The sequence below is a fragment of the Engraulis encrasicolus genome, chromosome 2 (assembly GCF_034702125.1).
Source record: "Engraulis encrasicolus isolate BLACKSEA-1 chromosome 2, IST_EnEncr_1.0, whole genome shotgun sequence".
NCBI lineage: Eukaryota > Metazoa > Chordata > Actinopteri > Clupeiformes > Engraulidae > Engraulis > Engraulis encrasicolus.
Genome location: NC_085858.1, coordinates 13,180,088 through 13,201,732, shown reverse-complemented (window position 1 = coordinate 13,201,732; position 21,645 = coordinate 13,180,088). Strand labels below are relative to the sequence as shown.

Genomic DNA, 21,645 nt, shown 5'->3' with positions numbered 1-21,645 from the left:
AGTCAAATTAATAACATATCCGCATTTCGAAATGAAATCAACTACTGTAGCCTACTGACACGGGGTTCACCCAATCACAAGTCGGAGCTCCAGTCTCCGGTCCCTCCCCCCTCCTCTCTCTTCTCCATTCACTCCCAGTGAGGCTCAGTCTCAAAATTAAAAAAAATTTCACGGCAATAGCCAATGACCGTTTAGCATTTTGCCATTGAAAAAGTGCACAATCCCACATGCCATTGAAGTCCATTGAGACTCGACTCGCTTGCGTTGTCATGAGCGGAAAAAAAAAAACTCGTGCGAGCTTCGGGATCTTATTACAGATTGGTTTAATCTCTAAGTTGAGCACATGCATCTATGGAGCTGGGTCTGAAATAGCAATGATATTAAGTCGTGTAAAGCATTAGTTTACATACTATTTCTCCGTGATTTTGGACAGGAGGCGGCGCCTCCCTTGTACTCAAAGAGGAATCGCCTCTGGTTTATACATTGGTTTCACAGCAAAGCGATGTTAAACTGTTCAAGGATTTAAAATTATGCCACTTCCGGTATAATACTAGCGTGCATACACACAGCGTTGTATTTTTGTCCGCAGAGGATACTCATTTCTGAACATTCGTAAGTAGCGGGGCTTCAAAGTCTTCAAAATGATTTGGCTTACTTTAACGTAACAACGTGTGAAAGACGGCAATGACCATGTCACTGTTGGTCAAGAGTTCTCGCATGCGTTCTTCATGATTTGAGTGCAAGCAAGCTTCCTCATGTGAAAATCGCATGTCGTGATTGGAGAGTTCTAACCTAAACAATCAATGAGTTCACCAGTATTGAAACGTAACGTGTAACTATGTAACTATGCGTTCATTCTTTGAAATGACTGCCACACACCTCTTGAATTTGCGATGAAGACGTGAAAGTTTGGGAGTTGGAGGAGACATGACGAAAGAGGTGAAAATTCTTCTCTGTGGGGGCACGGGGGTCGGGAAGAGTGCTGTGGGTAACACCATTGTAGGTAGCAAGAAGTTTCTTAGTGGAACAAGACCTCACCCTGTTACATTAGTGTGCGAAACTGCTTCGGCAGTAATTCGCGGGAGGACTGTCACTGTAATTGACACACCAAGTATCGAGGAGCCCGGGCTGGAAGCAGAGTTTCAACGCTGCATCAACCTCGAATCACCCCCCGATATATTTCTTATCGTTAGCCCACTGGGCTATCATGGGGGTAAAGCTTTGAGGGCGTTAAATATTCTACAGACTGTCTTACCCGGACACCCGGTTGACGATTACACCATCCTGTTGTTCACCGGAGGAGATAGGCGTGAAGAGATAAATGAAAGTACGACAAAGCGAACGGACGATGCCGAGATGCAGGAATTATTGACTCGCTGTTGCAACAGGCAGCTCACCTTCAACAATGAAGTCAACGACCGCCTGCAGGTGTCACAACTGGTGGTCACCATGAACAGTTTATTGCACAAGCGTGGCCTTTCAACCAATGATGGTGGCAGTGGGAACTCGAGGAAAAGGAATGCAGACGAGACCAACGCGAGGAAAAGGAGTGTGGAGGAGGCATTAGGTCAGTGTCAATATCTCTTCCTGCATACCAGTAGTTTTGTTTTAGTCTTCGGTAACATTTTACTTGACGCCGGTGTCATAAGCATGTCATTAGCCTACAGTTTCATAATAGTGTTATGCATGTCATAAACATAGCCTATGTCATGACAAACATTTTATGACTGTTGGCCTTAAGTGACATTCAGTTACGGCAAAGACAACTTTGACATGTCACATGACATTATATATATATATATATATATATATATATATATATATATATATATATATATATACACATACAGTGCCTTCAAAAAGTCTGCACACCCCTCCTCAAATGTCAGGTTTTTGTGATGTACAAAAATGACAGAAAGACAAAAATATTCACAGCTTTTTCCACCTTCAATCTAAACTATTAACCTGTACAATGCAATTGAGAAAAAAACATACAGCTTTAAAGGGAAACAATAGAAAATAAAAAACTTCAATTAACATGGTTGCATAAATATACACACCCTTAAATTAATACTTAGTTGCAGCACCTTTGGGCTTCTCTGGGCTATTCCAAAACCTCAGTCTTATTCTAGTGAAGCCATGCTTTTGTAGACTTAGGCGTGTGCTTGGAGAAATTGTTGTTCTGAAAGATTAGTTCCCCTGCATATTTACCTTTCTACCAGGGGGCCGGAGGTTTTGTGCCACTACCACGGCCCCTGTGGAAATGTTCATAATTCCCTCCTCCCTAATGAAGGCCCCAGCCGCTGAAGAAAAAAAAGAACAATGCTGCCACCACCATATTTCATGTTAGGTATGGTGTTATTGCTGTGATGTTTTGCGCCAAACATACCCTTTTGAATTATGACCAAAAAGATAAATCTTTGGTGAGGTAAATTTTGCAAAAAAAAACTTCTGTAATCTCCCAAATGCATGTGTGTTATGGTCAGGTGAAACCGAGGTTGAACATTTTGGACATAATTCCAAAAGGTATTTTTGGCACAAAACATCACCGCAATAACACCATACCTAACGTAAAGTATGGTGGTGGCAGCATTGTTCTTTTGTTCTGTTTTTCTTTAGCTGTAACTGGGGCCTTCATTAGGGAGGAGGGAATTATGAACATTTCCACAGGGGCCGTGGTAGTGGCACAAAATCTTCGGGCCCCCTGGTAGAAAGGTGAATATGCAGGGGAACTAATCTTTCAGAACGACAATTTCTCTAAGCACACGCCTAAATCTACAAAAGAATGGCTTCACCAGAATAATATTGAGGTTTTGGAATGGCCCAGACAAGCCAAAGGTGATCCAACTAAGTATTAATTTAAGGGTGTGTATATTTATGCAACCATGTTAATTGAAGTTTTTTATTTTCTATTGTTTCCATTTAAAGCGTTATGCTTGTTTCTCAATTGCATTGTACAGGTCTATAGTTTAGATTGAAGGTGGAAAAAGTTGTGAATTTATTTGTCAGTCTGTCATTTTTTTACATCACAAAAACCTGACATTTGAGGAGGGGTGTGTAGACTTTTTGAAGGCACTGTATATGTCATATATAATGACATGGTTATGACACCGGCGTCAAGTAAAGTGTTGTTACCTAGTCTTCTTTAGGCGATTACTATGTGGGATACAGGAAGACTTATTTTGGTCAGTGTAAGCTTATCACTAAAAAGATGGCTTAAGGCTAATAAAAAATGTCACCACGTCATTGTGCTTTGTTAGGCCTACAGTAAGCACTGCCATATGGCATGTGCATCATTGTGTGTATTGTTGTGATAAATGTGATTGCACATGTTTTTGTATGTTTTAGTAGGTTGCTGCTGCTGCTCCAATTTGTGACTTGTAGTGGCAAGGATAGTGCTGTTTGTCTATGTTTTTAATGTGTGTTTGTTTTTAGCTCCCTGCCCAGGGACCACTATGTAAACTAGCTTCTAGCTAACTCTGGTACTAGATTCTGTCTTGTACATGGTCTGTCAAATAAGCAATAAACTAAGCTAAACTTTATGCACAGCATTGCACACAAGTACACACACGTAGGCCTACTTGCCTCACTGCAGCTACAGCCTTATGATTGCAGTTAAGTTGATTCATGTAACTTTTCATGTTGTTTTACCCAAGAGGAACTTGACATCTGGAATTGGAAGCAATACTCAACACATCTTCCTGTGTTCTGTGGTGACACCGAAGGCATGCTCCATAGGGACAAAATGGCTAAAGGTATGTTTTATACTCAAATAAACGTAGGCTGAATTGACCAACATGTCTGCCTGAAACATGGGACACCATTGAAAAATGACAGCTACTCAGGCCAGGTCTCACCCCCTGTGCTGGAGATAATGAGGTTTGGTGAGAGTCTGCTATTTGGTTGGTTGTTGTCAGATATCAAATGCTACATATCGGTCCAGTGAAATTTTCTGTGAATTAGAAACCTTTTAGAGAGGACAGGACATATTGTCCACCCTCAAGTGTACAACTGGCCCACTTGAAGTGACATGGGGTCATTCCATGTCAATCAAGGAGGTCTACATACTTACTGTGTCATTGATGTCAATTCATACGCCCTCCAGTCCCCAGGTGACTCTTCAATTTTCCTGATGCCTAGTTTTGACATTCCTCCTCTGTTTTGGAGATGATGATCTCCGAACTTTGGGTGCTATATCCACCTAACGAGCCAAGGAATTGCACACAAATAATTTTGCCAGCAGGTTTGTGGACACCTCAAGCTAAAGACAGGTACAGGCTACATAACTGCCACGTCCCCTCAGTCCTCACCATGTATCATGTTCTGTACAAATGCCCTATAGCTTGAATATGTTGGGATGCCTTTAAAACTGGATTTGGGAAAAGCATGATATAGAATTTTTACCTTTTTGGGACATATATCTTGGAAAGTGTGCTTATTAAATATTATTATTGTTACAGCTGGTTTTCCATATTTTTTTGGGATCTGTAGATTGTATTAAAAAAAGTGTAAGGACACTGTGACCATTTTTAAAATACTAATAATGTGTCGCAAATACTTTCTATTTTGCATGCTGTCTCCACTAGAGGATGACATTTTTTGGGAATTCCCGTGGGTTCCGTGAGACATTCTTACAGGAGTGGACGGGATGGGATTTGGTTTTTTTTTTTTACTCCAGCCAGGGATGGGAGGGGATGGTTTTTTTTTTCTGGGACTGGGATGGGACGGGAGAGAAAATCTACTCCCGTGTCATGCTCTAGTCTCCACTGTGAGTTATTATTAATTAAAATGAAATGTGTGCATCTTTGTTGAGGAGTATCCGACTTCAAGGCTGCAATAGATAAGGGGGTGGTTGTTAAACAACATCAGCAGACAACTAGCAAACAGCGGTACCTTTTGGGAAAATATTTGGGGTAGGCCTTTGTTAATTTTTAAAAAGAATGTAAACAAATGCTTCCCCCATTAGAATAGCTCTTATCTCGGAAAGGGCTGAGCCGAAAAATGTGGCATCACCACATTAGCGTGAGCAATACGGCATATGGAAATTGACTGAAGTGGTCCTTTAAGGTCTAAGTGTACAGTTCCCAAAAATTATCTGTGAAAATCGGTAACTCTTGTAGGATTCTCAAATTTGGTATTCTGTCAGTTGTCATCAAAAGATACCCGTCTGTGAAATATCAGGCAAATTGAAGAAGGTCACCTGGGGAAATTCTAGGGAATATTGTGTGAATTGACATGCAATGACCCTGTGGCTGGAGGCACAATACAATTAATCTACTTACTTGAATAATGACCAATGCCATATCATTTCTATTATTTATTTTGTTAATAAGCCAAATCTCTCTTCAGGCGAGAGCTGTATTCAAGTCAATGGCAAGTGGTATACTCCCACGAAATTTGAGGCGCTTGCCGGAAAGGCTTCCCACAAGAAGTGGAGGAAGTCCATCCGCTGCCAACATGTCACCCTCCATCAGCTCATTGAGGTAAGTAAAGTCCTGTTTTCAATTATGAAAATGAAACTACCGGTAGTTGGATGAAATGTTGGATTGTGTTGTTACAGTTTTTCTCCATTGGTTTGGCTAATTTCTCAAAACTGAGATGACATTCTCAAAACAACACAGACAAATCCCCAAACCAACTTGCAATTTTCTAAAACAGAATGGCATTTTTCATTGCTTTCATCAAATATCAAATGCTTTGTACATGTCTCTGTTTAGTACATCTCTGCAGATGGTTATGTACAGATACCCTACCGTTGACACATTGAGCATACATTTAGCACATTTTCCAAATAAATTGATCTTGTTTATCTAAACGAATTGGACAATTCTCAGTGTAATGGTTGCCCTCTCCAAAACATGTCAGCATGATTTCATTGTGTAAGTCGTCAAATGCAACACTTTCCTAACGACATTCTGTTTTGAAGAATTGCTAGTTGTTTTGGGATTTGTCCATGTTATTTTGAGAATGTTATCTCTGTTTTGAGAAATGAGCCAAACCCATGACAAACCTGTAATATATGGGCATTACTTTCTGTATATGAATTTATAGTAAAGGAAGTTACTGATAAATGTCCTTGGTAAATTGTCTGTGTTGTCAAACTTCAGTGGTTTCACTCACTTTTTCATTTTTATACATAGTCGAAATCTGTTAGCTGACCGTAGACAAAACATCTAACAATTTTGACTTGCAGTGCTTACACAATGGCAAAGGGACAATGTATTTTGGGGGTACTTATGATATATTTGAGGAAGGAATTTAGTTTTGACACATGTATAAACTGTTCTTGGAGTGATATGAGCAAGTCATGAGGATCCATGGAGTTATGCTGAACCATCCAGTTTATTTTTGACATAAGGACTAAATGAATGCAAATGGGTCATTTCACGTGAAATCAGACACTTTGGGACCCGACCGACCCGGATTTCAATCATACTTGGTGTGCCTTTTCAGTAGGAAGGTAGCACCCCAGAACTGCATTGGTTTGAATCTGACACTAATATTAAGGGAGAAACAGACTAGGAAAGGTTCACATGTGAGGGTAGGACACTATACATTCAGCCTTGAATATATCAGTCAGTGTTAGTCACAAAAAGATGCCTGTGGTGTTGTTTGAAAGCTCTTTTCTGGCTCTACATATTACACAATCACCTTGGAATACAACTACTCTCAGAATATGAATTATGATAAATTGAAAAATTAAAAATTGAATATCTAAAAAACTCATATTTTAAAATGGCCAGTTCCTTGTCCAAACGTAGCCGGCAATGTCATGAGCGGCACCTTAAATGCTGGTGTTCGGTTTGTTATTCATTTCAGAGAGAAGTTGACTCACAAATATGGCATCATACAGACCACTTACTAATAATATGGTAATACCATAGTAGCATCACATGACAAAACAAAAACAAAACAAAAATGGTCAGTGTCCATGGTCCCAGGTTTCAGAAACTAAGGCAGATGTCCATTTATACACACCAAATGATGATATGTGAATGTTTGAACATTCCTTCTCTGTGTACCTGTGCCATCTTCCCTTTACCATACTTTAAAGAGACAATCAATGGCTACACTCTCATTGTGTACTCTACCAGTGCATTTGAAGCAGCAGCTGTGTCTTATGTAGATAATGTATAAGTACGTCCCGTTGCAGTTACAGGTTCCACTACCAGAAGCACATCCTGATGATCCATGACAAGTCTATCTGGTCTGAAGGGAAAAGTGAAGGATGGAGATGGGCCATGAGGATGCAGGAAGTTCAGTTTCACCTCTCCAGTGCTCGGCATACATTCCTCAGCACATGCTAGCCACCAGTTGCCATCATATACAGCTACAACATACCCTTTGATGCTTGAAAATGTAACACATTCCTTTACTGAGCTCACTCTTTCAACTCTGCCTTCTCTGAATGCTGAAAATGGCCAAACTTCCACTGTGTCCATTGACAATGGGCAGAAGCTGTGTAGTTTTTGAGTACCTGCAATAGTTCTTGCAGATTCAAACCTTTTCAACAGGTTCTCAGCTTCATGATGGTACATCTCTGTTGTGGCAAACTGGCAATGGATGTTCTTGACATTATCCTTGACAAATTCAAACAGTTGGTATGGCGTTATAATTTAATTGTCAATAGGACGTTGCAGACTTGCTCGTGCAGCAAGCCATTTAACTGTCCCTCCAACGCCATCACATGGACCTTTGCCATGTGATGTGGAAAAAAAGTGCCACTCTGCAGGTATGTGAAAATCTGCCTCGTGGTGGCACAAATTTGTTGTGTTTTTAAGGTTCTTATATTGTGCAGGAAGTCTGCAACGTCCTATTGACAATTAAATTGTAACGCCATACCAACTGTTTGAATTTGTCAAGGATAATGTCAAGAACATCCATTGCCAGTTTGCCACAACAGAGATGTACCATCATGAAGCTGAGAACCTGTTAAAAAGGTTTGAATCTGCAAGAACTATTCCAGGTACTCAAAAACTACACAGCTTCTGCCCATTGTCAATGGACACAGTGGAAGTTTGGCCATTTTCAGCATTCAGAGAAGGCAGAGTTGAAAGAGTGAGCTCAGTAAAGGAATGTGTTACATTTTCAAGCATCAAAGGGTATGTTGTAGCTGTATATGATGGCAACTGGTGGCTAGCATGTGCTGAGGAATGTATGCCGAGCACTGGAGAGGTGAAACTGAACTTCCTGCATCCTCATGGGCCATCTCCATCCTTCACTTTTCCCTTCAGACCAGATAGACTTGTCATGGATCACCAGGATGTGCTTCTGGTAGTGGAACCTGTAACTGCAACGGGACGTACTTATACATTATCTACAAAAGACACAGCTGTTGCTTCAAATGCACTGGTAGAGTACAAAATGAGAGTGTAGCCATTGATTATCTCTTTAAAGTACGGTAAAGGGAAGATGGCACAGGTACACAGAGAAGGAATGTTCAAACATTCACATCATCATTTGGTGTGTATAAATGGACATCTGCCTTAGTTTCTGAAACCTGGGACCATGGACACTGACCATTTTTGTTTTGTTTTTGTTTTGTCATGTGATGCTACTATGGTATTACCATATTATTAGTAAGTGGTCTGTATGATGCCATATTTGTGAGTCAAATTCTCTCTGAAATGAATAACAAACCGAACACCAGCATTTTAGGTGCTGCTCGTGACATTGCCGGCTACGTTTGGACAAGGAACTGGCCATTTTAAAATATGAGTTTTTTTAGATATTCAATTTTTAATTTTTCAATTTATCATAATTCATATTCTGAGAGTAGTTGTATTCCAAGGTGATTGTGTAATATGTAGAGCCAGAAAAGAGCTTTCAAACAACACCACAGGCATCTTTTTGTGACTAACACTGACTGATATATTCAAGGCTGAATGTATAGTGTCCTACCCTCACATGTGAACCTTTCCTAGTCTGTTTCTCCCTTAATATTAGTGTCAGATTCAAACCAATGCAGTTCTGGGGTGCTACCTTGCTACTGAAAAGGCACACCAAGTATGATCGAAATCCGGGTCGGTCGGGTCCCAAAGTGTCTGATTTCACGTGAAATGACCCAAATGAGCCAAAGTAATTGAGAAGGATCTATGCCATTTTGATGGTACTGACCATTTATGTGGGAGAAGGCTGAGTGCTGATTCAAGAATGAGCTGTTTTGGGAGGTACAGTGGTGCTCATATGTTTACCATATTCAGCATCAGAAAATAGGGTATGTAAACTTTTGAACAGGGTCATTTGGGTAGTTTGGGTTGTGATCATGCTTTTGAAAGAGTAAACACAGAAGATTGCTAATAAATGTCTTAAGCCAGTCACTAGCAATGAGTGAAAAAGAAGGTTTTGTCTAATCCTTCATATTTTGTGAGAAATTGCCAAGAAAGCGTATATTCTGCTGGGGTATGTAAACATATGAGCACCACTGTATATGACATTTTGCTAGCTATCTGATCTGTTGTGCAGAAGTGTAAGAGTGTTTAGCCAAATGACCCAACATTTATAGAAATGTCATCTCGTTTTCAAGAAATTAGCCAAACCAATCGAGAAAAACTGTAAATGAAAAGCTGCAGACATGCAGTGAAGGCCTAATTGGCAAATGAATGGCTTTTAAATGGATGTTTGTTTTGTTCTGCTGTAGGATGGACATCTGGCATGCCCCTTGTTTCCAAAGAAAAATACTGATGCAAACCAGGTGAGGTCATCAAACTAGCATGTGTTATTGCATATTGGTGCCTATATTGTTTATAAATGTTGCAAAAAATGGCAATGCTCAATTTAATTCACAAAAACAATATAATTTTTAACAGTGCAATACTTGTTGGTGTGCTTACTTTTAGATGTCTTTCTTTCCTGAATAGTTAGGCATGCACATTTCTGGTTAAATCTCTTAGATAATTTTACAATTTGATAGGCTGGTGTCGGCGCCGGCGGCAAGGTTTGTCTTTCAGTCAGGATTTAGGTGCACCACCGCCTAGTAGTTTGCATGAATGTTCACCGTCTGCAGGCGGACAGCAGTCTGGAAGTGCAGTATCTGTATCACATAGAACAAAGGAGTAGCCATAGCACTGCAGCTGGGAGGGCAGAGCTGGAATGTCAAGGCTGAGCAATAAATTAAGATAAACAAGGTCTACAGAAGATTTTTAGAGTACACTTACCTTGAAACGGTTGCCATGGCATTGCAGTGACTGCATTATGCTGCATTTAGTTGAGTCTTAGCCCAGGGATATTAGTTGTTGTTTGCAAACATTCGCGTACAAACAAGTGTACGCCTGCATACCTAGCAGAGTGATCAGAACTCCACACACAATACTGGAGGGATCATACTAGGGGGGTAGATGGACAATGGTGGAAGAATATTCATGAAGGCCCCATTTGGCTGTGTCCACCGACTGGAAGATCGGCCCTCGCAGTTGCATCGTGCACTCTCTGTAACTTGTGATCAGGTGTGCTAGTATGTGTAACATTGACATAAATTAGGTATGGCAACATCATGCATGAAATGCTCACACAAACGCACATCCTGCAGCAAGCATATCCCTTGCCTTAGGCACATGGACAGTCTCCTACAGTAATTGATCATTACACACCAGATTCAATGCCTCCCACCCCCAACCCTCCACCCACCACCACCCATTCTTTCTAGCGCTAAAAAACCTCAAGCCCACTTAGAGTACAAGTGGAATGTACCATGTTCCCGTGGTTGCATGAATAAATAATGTATTTTAAAAGTTTAAATGTGTTGTTGTGGGAGAAATGGAGATGTAAAAAGCCTCTTTTACCGCCTCTTTAAAATGAACATGTATACTGTCGACCTCACCAACATTTGTAGTTCAGAATTCAACTTTGTATTTCTCCTCAGGGTGAGTTTCCTATGTGGGCTCCTGATGGGTCCCTTATTGGTAAGTTTTAACGTTAAAAACTCAAATATCCTACTTGGAAGCAGATCTAGGGCTGATGGTATTCGGGCTCAGTGCCTGATTTAGGTTTAACATAGTTAATTTAAAGTATACTCTGGGTCTCTTGTTTTTTTTTTTAAGGTTGAGGCTTGAACTTTTTTTTGTTCCGATCAGGCCAGCAGATCTTTTCCAAAAGAAAAATAACTTTGGTGTTCTTCCAGAATCTGAAGAGTACCAGCTGATTCTAACAGGATCAGAGGGAAGTGAAATTCATACAGACAAGCTGATGGCTGAGAAGGCCACAGTGGACGATATCAAAATGGCCAAACTGAAAGAATCGTCTCTGACTGCCACGAGCAAAAAGGCGGTGCAGACTTCTCAGAGGAATCAACCTTCTGTTTCAGGTAGCTGCTTCATAGTATGTCTAAACAGGGAAGCCGACAGGGTGGGCGAAAAAGTATTGTATGTATTGAGTGGGGGGTCTTTCAAATGAATCTTGTCCTGGGCCTACCCAAAGCTGTCAGCGCCCCTCCATGTACATATTGCATGTAAAGAATGCACTCCGAGAGTGCAGACCTCCGCCAAGGAAGCGGTTTGATAGAACATTTGACTATGTTACACCTTATTTTTTATTTTAAGTCTTTCTGCCTTCTTTTTGTGGGGTTAGAAACTGGAATGTCTAAGTTCGCCCTGTCTGCAATTCAATTTGATGTCACTAGTGGCATCTGGATTTCTAAGCTAGCAATGGTGAAGAATCCTTTAGAAAGTTCTGGTTCCGGATCACCACCAGAATTTAATCACTTGTTCCTTGGGTCATTTCCAACTCCACAAAGTCTCAGCCAAATCTGTTCAATAGTTTTTTAATTATTCTGCTAACAGACAAACAAACGAAAACAGAAAGACAAACCAACGCGACCGAAAACATAACCTCCTTGGCGGAGGTGATGAATAGATTATGCACACTGACTGCACAGAGACTCTATGTGGAACTCTTGTCTGTCTGTCTCAGGCTTTTCCCTGGATGGCCACTAGGGTGCAGTCACAGGACATGAGCTAATTTTTTAAACGCACATGACCACATCACTGTTGCATTACATGAAGATAGGCCCTAGTTTAATATAATGCAACAGCAATGTGGTATAATAGGCACATGCATTTATTAAACCGACTATGTGTGCCATTAAGGCATGTCTGCTAATAGAGTGAGGGCAATTTTCTACTCCTAGCATTAATATTAAAGTGGTGTATACCCAGATTTTTTTTGTTGATGATTCCTACTTCTATTCTGCCAATCGTTTGAATTGATGTGTTTTTGTCTGTGGTCTCCAGAGTCGCCCAAAAACTCAAATGTGAAAACGGGAGATGAGAAGGAATCATCTCCTGTCACGAGTAAAAAGGTAGCTGGGACTCCAAGGAAGACTCGATCTGCTGTTGCAGGTACATCCTTTTAGGGTTTGCTAATGCTTTGTAACACATGCACAGTGAAAGTCTCATATATTTGCTTCATGATGGCCACTAGTGCATGCACACACGGTCACAGGCTCATGGCTCATGTTGTGATTGCACCTGACCACATCGCATTAAATGTCCCAAATTAAAGTAATTGTCGCACAAAACAAACTGCAGTTGTGGAGAAGAATAAGCCAGAACCATAATTAGTGCATAATGTATAGCAAATAACCTCTGACTGTTTACTGGTTGATGCCCAATAGTATTTTTAATTGATGATGTCTGTATTGAAATTGATGTGTTGTTGTTTGTGGTCTATAGAGTCCCTTAAAAACTCAAAGGTGAAAATGACGGAGTTCAAAGAGGCGTCTCTTACTCTGACAAGTAATAAGGTGGCTGGGACTCCTCAGAAGAATCGACCCGCTGTATCAGGTACAGCCGCATGTAAATGGTCTATGTTGACACTGTGCAACACAAGCAAAGTGACTACTTGTGTTCACTTCAGGCGTTTCCCTCGATGGCCACTAGGGAGGTCACAGGTGTTATTTGATACATCTGACCACATCACAGTTGCATTAGATAAACTTGGGAGATGCAATTATTAAACTGACTCATTGTAGAAGATTCAAAACAAACTACAGTCCACAGATTAAGCCATATCCGCAAAATATGAAAAATGTGTTTACTTTACACCTAAAATATTTTGCGCTAGACTTCAAAAAGGCTTAGTTCAAGACTTTTTTTTACTACATGATTTCTATTCAGCCAAATATTGGAATGTATGCGTTTTTTCTGTGGCCTTCCAGAGTCTCCCAAAAACTCCAAGTCTAAGGCCAGAAGTAAAAAGGAGAGAGCAAGTGAGAGAAGCAAGGCCAGGACCTCTCCATTGCAGAAGGAGGTCATCAAGGAAAATGGCATTCACGATGGCCTGGACATGACTCAGTTTCAGAACAGCACTTTGCCAGTCACATGCAGAAGAGTGGTTGGAATTCTGCATAAGAATCGTTTTTCCTCAGGTAAGAAATTTTGTTTGGCTGTACATTATAAAACAAAAAATGAAATGGAAAATAAAAATGTTTGTCGTTTGTAGTTATGAGGGGAAAAGTAACGAATGTTTGAAAAGGTAAATGGACCTGGCTTCTATATGTTTTTGGGGGGCTTTTGCACCTTTATGTACGCAGTATAGTGAAGAGATGACAGGAGTAAGTGGGAGAGAGAGACGGGATAGGGTCGTTAAATGACCCAGGCCGAACTCAAATCTGGGTCAACCGCAAATTATCTGGTGTCTTATCATGCTGCGTCACAGCAACCCCTGTAAATGGACTATTACCCATCCAATGGTAAGTTGCACCAGTTTAAATAATTAAAAACTCAACAAATATTTCGTTTCCAGGGGCAACAGGCAAATGCATCAGGACTGCGGGTCGATGGATGACCCCCGAGGAGTTTGTGGAAGAGGGAGGCCTGAGGGACGGCAAGTGGAGACGTGATATCATCTGCCATGGCCAACCCCTCGCCACACTTATTGAGGTAAAGACATGAAGCTCCACAAAGAAAGTGTTAATCTTGGTTCATGCTAATCTAGTTAACAGTCACTAGGTTGGTTATTTGAAATGAATGAGAGTTGTGAAAGTAGCTATATATACTGTATATGGCATGGATACAGACATACAGCTTTGCACATGCACGTTTTGAAAGACGATTCTGTATTTATTGTGATTGCAGAAAAATATCCTGCAACTTCATTCTCCACTTTGTGAATGTGAGGTGTGCACGTGTGATGACCCGGTAAGTCATGATCTCACAAAATAGAAATTATTATTACTAGTATGGTCTGACTTCTGATGCTATTTTACAGTTTAGATCCCCAGGTGTCAGTTTGAGATGGCGCACTGTAACACTACGGGTGCAAAAGAAGCTAGTGAGAGTAGCACATATAGGCTAGTGCGAGTGTGCTCAGAATTCTCTTATGCTCTTATGTTTTACTAGTTCAAAATGTGTTGCTTTTGAAATGTAATTATGGCAGTTCATGGAAACTGTGTGTTAAGTTACTTTGCCATCATAGTCACCAATGGAGCAATGTCGATTTCTGCGCTCAGACGTCAGGGGGTACAACCACAGCTAATGGTCATAAATTAATTAGTAATTGGTAATGAATGCTTGTTAAATAATTCACTAAAAACAGTCATATTAGCTGTGGTTGCACCACCCTGGCGTGTGCTACTACTGAAACGTCATTAACCCTACCTAACCGTAATACACATGTTGTCCTCCACATGCGCTCACGCCGCTGTTCTTCAGTCGGAGCAGAACAACGACGACCTGTGCTTCATCTGCAGCCAGGACACTGAGCTGGTGTGCTGCGATGGCTGCCCACGCTCCTTCCACCACGCCTGCCACCTACCTCCCCTGGGGCAGAACCTAGGGTAAGTCTTTACATGGGCATTACATTACACTTAGCTGACACTTTTGGAAAATCTTTTCTTTTTCTTTTTTTGTCTTATTGAAGATGTGATAGTCGAGGGTATGAGAAGGAAGAGAGTGGGAGAGAGATTGGGGCAGGGCCGGTGTTCTGTCGAGATATGTTGCCTCGTCGAGATGAGCGACCGGTAGCCTTAAGCTAGATTTATGCTTCGCTCGCATAGAATCTGCGTCCGTCCGTTTTCTGTCTATGCGAGTCCACGCCCCCCTCTCAGAGGCTCTGCGCCCGTCGTCTTGCGCCTCGAAAAAATTCTAACTATCCGTCGGACGGACGCGGAGTACGCAGACAAAAAGGCACTATGATTGGTCGTCTCGCTACTTCCTTGTTCTGTTCTTGTGGCAGCGCAATGCCAGTAGTTTGCGAGAGCAGAGCTGTATTCTGTTAAAAACTTAATTAATGCCTTGTGTGTAAATACACGAAGCTAAGCTAAGTAACAAACAATGCATCAGTTGAACACTCGTGGCACAATGCCTGCGGTTTTACTACCGTTCCTCCACCGAATGTAAACACACATCGGCAGAATCAACTGTCTTTACATGCTTGCATTTTCTGCTCGTGAAAACAGACTGGGTATGTCAAATAATGATACCACTGCATTGCCTTTGTAATTTGTGTGAAAATACCTAGCTAACCGGGATAGAAAGCAACATTGCTTAATAATGACCGCAGTGCTTACAATGTAGTGAAAGTAGCCTAATCGCGCAATTTCAAATGTGGCTGGCAACGAGACCTCGGACCTCGCAGAGCTCGCAGATGCATGAATACAAAATTGGTTCGTGGCCACTCCCACGCGACTTTTCACGCTCGCAGTTGCTGAAGTCTAATCTGACCTTTACTCGATAGTAGTGTTCTATCGATTTGCGCTGCCTCATCTAAATGAGCTACCTTGATTTTCCGTGGAAGACGTTTCAATCGGCCATGGCCCACGTAGGACTGTTTTAATAACCATTACTTTATTTATTTCATGGACAGGGGTGTGCAATCGTTCGGGTTTAATAAGAACGTGCGGCTGCTGACCACTAAAAAAAACGTGAACCGTGAGGTTTGGTTTCAATGTGACGTAGGCTCACAAGGCAACATTGCCATATGAAATGATGTGCAATGGGGACAAACAAGCGCGGTTTAGAGATTCCCAGATAGCATATTGTGGCTTTGTTTTGGCAGATGTCTGTCAATTTATGGGCAACCTCTTTTAATGACCGGAATCATATTTTCAAAACATCCCCACCAGTGCATTTCTTATTATTGTACCAAACCAGCCTTAAGGGGGATTCATACTAGTCGTGAGTGGCGCTAGTCTCCCTCATACTTCACTCACGACGATGGCGCGCGCCGTCACGTGACCTAAAATTTCGACACGCCCCCCGTCGTAAGCTCAAAATTCGGCGCGTGTCGCCACGTCGTGCACACGAGGATTTTTCTAACTTGTCGTGCGCCACCAGCGACCATGCAGGTAGGCAGACAAAGCAGGAGTTGCGAAGAGAGGCTACAACTACTGTAGGCTACTACAGAATGGATCCTGCATCATTTTGAGGATAATAAAATGTCATAGAGAGTTATTTTATCTTCTCTCTTAAATGTTGTTCAGTGAAACAATTGTTTACTTTGTTCAGAAGCACGTTGTGTTCGGCGATCTATTTATAAATTCTGCCGCCAGAACAATGCTCTCACATGGTCTTGGAATGATCTGGCAATGTAGGCTACAACAAAAAAATATATGTTTCAATGTGGTAAGTCACAAGTCAGACGTTCAGTAGCCCTACAGCAGCCGTGTTTGGCTTTCTATTTTATACATCAGTAGAACTCACGCTGCGAGTTGCGAAAAATACTGCCGTTTCTCTCATGAACAGCAGAGGGCACTTCCGACAATGCGAGCAAGGCGCTTTTGAAGTATGAATAGTCTGTCGCAAGTGATGACGTCATTAATGGTTCTCGCGCCACTCGCGACAAAGTGCGCACGTGAAGTATGCAGAGCCCTTTAGGCTACTTCACCCATACGAGAGTATGCAATTTCCGAACCAGTAGTCTACTGCTGCGGTCGCACAATTCGATTGGCAATCACCCGCGAAAACTGCGGCGAGGGTGTGCGCATGCGTGTGCATGCTCAGTAGAGAAAAGGATCACATCTCGACGGGTCGCTCATATAGACAGGACACCGGGACAAGACCGGGGAGGACGGACTCGAAATCGGGCCCCATGAGCAAGCAAGCCCATATGTGGGGATGGGCTTAGGGCCCTGTGGTACAGCACCCTTCCCCACTTACCTGACACTTTTCTCCAAAGCAATTTGCATTGATTTATTTAGGTACAGCGGTATTAGTCGCAGTTCCTAGAGCAGTGTGGGGTTAGGTCCCTTGTTCAGTAGTTTCAATACATTACATTGCACTTAGCTGACGATTTTATCCAAAGTGACTTAGTTATTACAAGGTATTGGTTACAGTCTCTGGAGCAGTGTGGTGCTTTGCTCAAGGGCATTTCAGTCGTGGATTGGAGTGAAGTAGGGAGCTGAAAGATGGGATCTGAACCTGCAACCCTCTTATCTAAAGCCCATCTCCCTAACCATTACACCACAGCTGCCCAAGTGTCTTTCCCCTCAGTATTCACAAGCTATGATCTCTCTATCTCTTTCCAGTTTATCCTTAGTTTAGTTTAGCTTCAGTCAAACAGCTTATGCATGGATTCATGGTTGAGATATTTGTCATTAAAGCCATTGGTTGGTATAACCTATGCATGGCAAAGTGGTGCATTTGTGATAACGTGTTTCATGTCTTATCTGCTTTACCCATGGATTAATATTTCCCCTTCCCCAAAACATATAGTGTTGTTGAATTTACTTGCCATATTTGCAATGGGGGGCTTGGAACTAGATGTTGCTTGTCCATTTGGCTGTACTACTGCTTAAAGTGATACTGTCCCATTTTTGGAAATGAGCTCATATCACACCTCCCCTTGAGTTAAATGATTGAGTTTTACCTTTCTCCTGTACGTTGAGCCGTTCTCTGAGTATGGCCATGCAAATTTTACCTCCATGCTAGCAGTTAACATTGAGTCCTATGAGACCAGCTAGCTGGTCTCATAGGACTCAATGTTAACTGCTAGCTTAGAGGTAAAATTTGCACTGCCGTACTCAGAGAACAGCAGGGAGTACAGGAGAAAGGTAAAACTCAATAATTTAACTCAAGGGGAGGTGCAATATGAGAATATTTCCAAAAATGGGACAATATCCCTTTAAAGCATGTTATTACCCACAGGGAGCGGTGGATGTGCACCTTCTGCATCGTGGAGAAGTCTAACGAGCTGTGCCATCGCACCATGACCATGACTGAGGCCATGGAGAGCTCCGTCATGATCAACAGGCTGGTGAGGAGGTCTACATCACAGCACAGTGATAGGATGTTTAAAGTTGCACTGTGTAATATTTTTAGTAGTTTATTTCCAGAATTCACGCTGCCCATTCACAAATGTAAATTTATTTCATGAATGCATACCACCACCATCAAAATTTAAGTATTCATTATTGCACAAAATTTTACTTTTCATAAATTATGGTCCATGCTTTGAATCAGAAATAGACATTTTTAGCTGCAAAATCTGCTAGATTTTGGTCATACTTGTAAATATTAGTTTATTACTTAGTAAATATTCATGAACAGATCAAATTTGGCAAGAGGCAGCACAGTTTCAATTAGTAGCATAGTTGCGATGCCTACTCTGGCCACCATCCTACACAGTGCACCTTTTAATCAAATGCATTTCCTCATATTTGTATTAGCGTTATTGGTAGTTGTATTAATAATAATCAGTGATGGATTAACAGAATACATTTGATTTGAGGGTGAGAAATGTGCTGGTGCTGAGTTCACACAATTTATCTTGAACTGATTAACATGTTCACACCAATAGTCAGAGCGTCTAGGAACTGAAACTTTTTTTTCTCTCATCTTTAGTTCCCAATATAGTGACGGTTCTGGACGGGCCTGATAACCGCATGAGCGTTTCCTTGTATGACCCTTTGTCTTTCATATTTGCAGGCATGCCAGTATCTGCTGTTGTACCTGCTGAAAGAAGATCAGGATCTTATTTTCATGCAGGACCCTCGTCTCACGGTATGCCTTCTGACTTTTGAGATTACCTACTAGTTTTTATTTTCCTTCCCTGTGGTGCCTAAGTCTCCGGCCCGTCTGGACCGCTCACGGGGTCTGAGAGGGCTACGCTTTCAGATGGGATAAACGGACAGATCAAACCTATCTTCCGATCCACTTCTCGTAGATCACATATGCTGTACTTCAGAATTAATCATAACCAATGGTGTGATTGTAGACTTCACTTGTTAAGGGATTTGCAAATGTGTGTGAAACATGTTTAATTATTTGGACTACACAACTAGCTTTAGAATAGCCATCTATGGGCATATCCATTGACCTTTTATTCAGGTCAGTGGTCAGTGGGCATGTCCTAATCTGTTCTTAAAACCAGCCTAAGTATTTGTTTTCAAGAATGTGCCACTCAGCAAGTGTTAAGCTGTGTTCACTGGTAATCCATAACTAGCATTGTAGTGAAAAATGGCTTCTGCCGTGTTATCATTTTGTAAATAAATTTTTCTTTCATTCACAAAATTTCAGGGAATGCTTAGGTTAGGGAATGCTTTTGAACACTTGGTGAGATGCATACTTTTGAAAACAAATGTTTAGGGTGGTTTTAAGAACAGATTTGGACATGTCCATAGACAGCCATTATAAAGCCAGTTGACACTGTATGTTTGACTCTGTATGTTTGTGTTTCAGTTTGTCCGCTCACAGTGTGCACACAATGCATGTGTATGATCTGCAGACACACACACACACACACACACACACACACACCATAATGTATCTGCCATTGGCCAGGGGGGCAGGTTGTTTTCTTTGATTGCTCTTGTTTCAAACCTTTTATTTTGTGTTGTAGATTCCAAACTATGGGTCTGTGGTGAGCAACCCCATGTGGATAGATAAGATCATCTCCAAGCTTACTCAAGGGGACTACAGCACAGTGGAGCAGTTTGCCTCTGATGTTCGACTCATTTTCAACAACTGCGCTAAGTATAACAGGGTGTGTGTCTGTAAATTATGGAGATGTCCAATTAACCCATTGGTGCCTGCCACATGCTGTGTAACCCAACATTGACCCTTGCATGACACAGCATTCAGGCACATGAGATTTTAGACTTTTTCCATTCAACATCTTGGCATGTAAGAGCTGAATGAACAAGTGTTCATGTGTTCTAATGCACTAACAGCTAACAGTCACTGCAAAAAGGGAGAAGTTAAGCTCTGCATTCCAATTGGGTGCTCGCTTACTCGCATTGCGCAGTTTAAATATTGTTTTTGTCTCTGAGTCCGCCCGCATCGCTTGCACAGTCCTCGCATCATTGGAACACAAACATTCTATTGACTTCCCTCACTGAGCGAGTAAATAGTAGCAATGTGATTGAATGCATCTTAAATGGATTGCTCTTTAATACATCATTCTTCTTTTTCCCCTATAGAATAATGAATATGGGAAGATGGGCTTGAGACTATGCAGAATGTTTGACCAGAAGCTGAAGACTGCCTTCAATATTAGATAATGACTCTTCGTCTGCACCATCCTCCAGTCCCCTGCTCCCCATTGGGCACCCCATAGTGCCATCTTGTTGCAACCTAATGGTACAGATGTCACTCAGTGACACGTTGATTGACTGGTTGTCCACCATTTTTGTTCTTTTCAGATTAACGTCAACAATCGGTTGTCGACCTTTTTTATTGTTTTTTTATTTACTGCACAAAGACTCATGACCGGAAACTGCACAGGAGGTGTTGGACTCCTTTGACAGGAAGTGATAATGATCATGAAGCTTTTGCTAATGTCGGAGCTAGACTATCATAGAGGCTCCAGTATCTCTATGACTGTATACAAGCATTACCTGTAAACACTCAGGTCTGTGTGGTTGTAATAATTGTAATCTCATTGTAATTATGTTCATTATGCAGATCTTATGTATGAAAAGGCCTTAAAAGTCTTACGGAGGCTATTCAAACTAGCAAAAATGTCCAAGAGGGGCTGTTCTTTTGTGTGGATATTTTATTTTCCTTCATTTTTTGAAAAAAAAAAAAACTTCAAACAAATGGAACCTCTACTTTATCATGTTGTAGACCCTATTCATTTTTTGTGGTTTGTGTGTTGATTTTTTGGTTATTATTATTTAACTGAAGAATACGTTTTACAGATTCAGTTTACCAAGTTTGATTCATTCCATATCTTTACCCATACTCGAGGAAATGGGTAGCTCTAAAGAAAATTTGTTACATTTGTTTCTTTTTCCAAACTGAATTGAGCTAGGCCTATGTATTCTAATATTTGTTTTGTGAAATGCAAGTTATACTTTCAAGAGTGCTAATAAACACACATTGGAATACGAAAGCCATATTTGTTGCATAAAATGCATGTTTGTTTCATCACTCAGTCAGAAAAACTATGCACACACACTCATGACGTAGCAACTACAGCAGACAGACACTTTCCTTTCCACAATATGCGCTGAGTCGTCGGCTGTGGGTTTCAGTTTCCCACGCGCGACTGTCTTCTTATAGCCTATGTTTGTTTGTGTGACTGTTGCACTGTTCTGAAATGTGGTGCATATAAGACTGGGGCTGTATAAACACATCCAATGAGCTTGCTGTTTTCCAGAATATTCTTCGCCAAATGCTGCCAACGCCTAGCCTATTTATCGTGAATGGAAACCGAAAGTGTGTAATGTAGGGAAATGAAATCTTGCCCTCCGTCGATGGGCGGATCACC

At 41.3% G+C, this 21,645-nt stretch overlaps 1 protein-coding gene across 1 annotated transcript; it reads left to right on the top strand.

Annotated features, from left to right (window-relative positions):
• Positions 1-479: 479 nt before the first annotated feature.
• Positions 480-21,572, top strand: LOC134468609 (nuclear body protein SP140-like). The gene is made up of 16 exons (XM_063222509.1): positions 480-1,567; positions 3,657-3,755; positions 5,350-5,483; positions 9,641-9,694; positions 10,862-10,901; positions 11,120-11,302; positions 12,228-12,335; positions 12,669-12,779; positions 13,154-13,363; positions 13,741-13,877; positions 14,073-14,135; positions 14,649-14,773; positions 18,081-18,189; positions 18,861-18,935; positions 19,774-19,917; positions 20,354-21,572. Exons 1-16 carry the CDS (start codon positions 928-930, stop codon positions 20,432-20,434), a joined length of 2,313 nt encoding a protein of 770 aa, XP_063078579.1. The 5' UTR covers positions 480-927; the 3' UTR covers positions 20,435-21,572.
• The last annotated feature ends 73 nt before the right edge of the window (positions 21,573-21,645 follow it).

Coding starts and splice junctions, on each gene's coding strand:
- LOC134468609 (XM_063222509.1), top strand. CDS start 928: ATGACGAAAGAGGTGAAAATTCTTCTCTGTGGGGGCACGGGGGTCGGG. Junction 9,695..10,861: donor AAAATACTGATGCAAACCAG/GTGAGGTCATCA, acceptor ATTTCTCCTCAG/GGTGAGTTTCCTATGTGGGC. Junction 19,918..20,353: donor ACTGCGCTAAGTATAACAGG/GTGTGTGTCTGT, acceptor TTTCCCCTATAG/AATAATGAATATGGGAAGAT.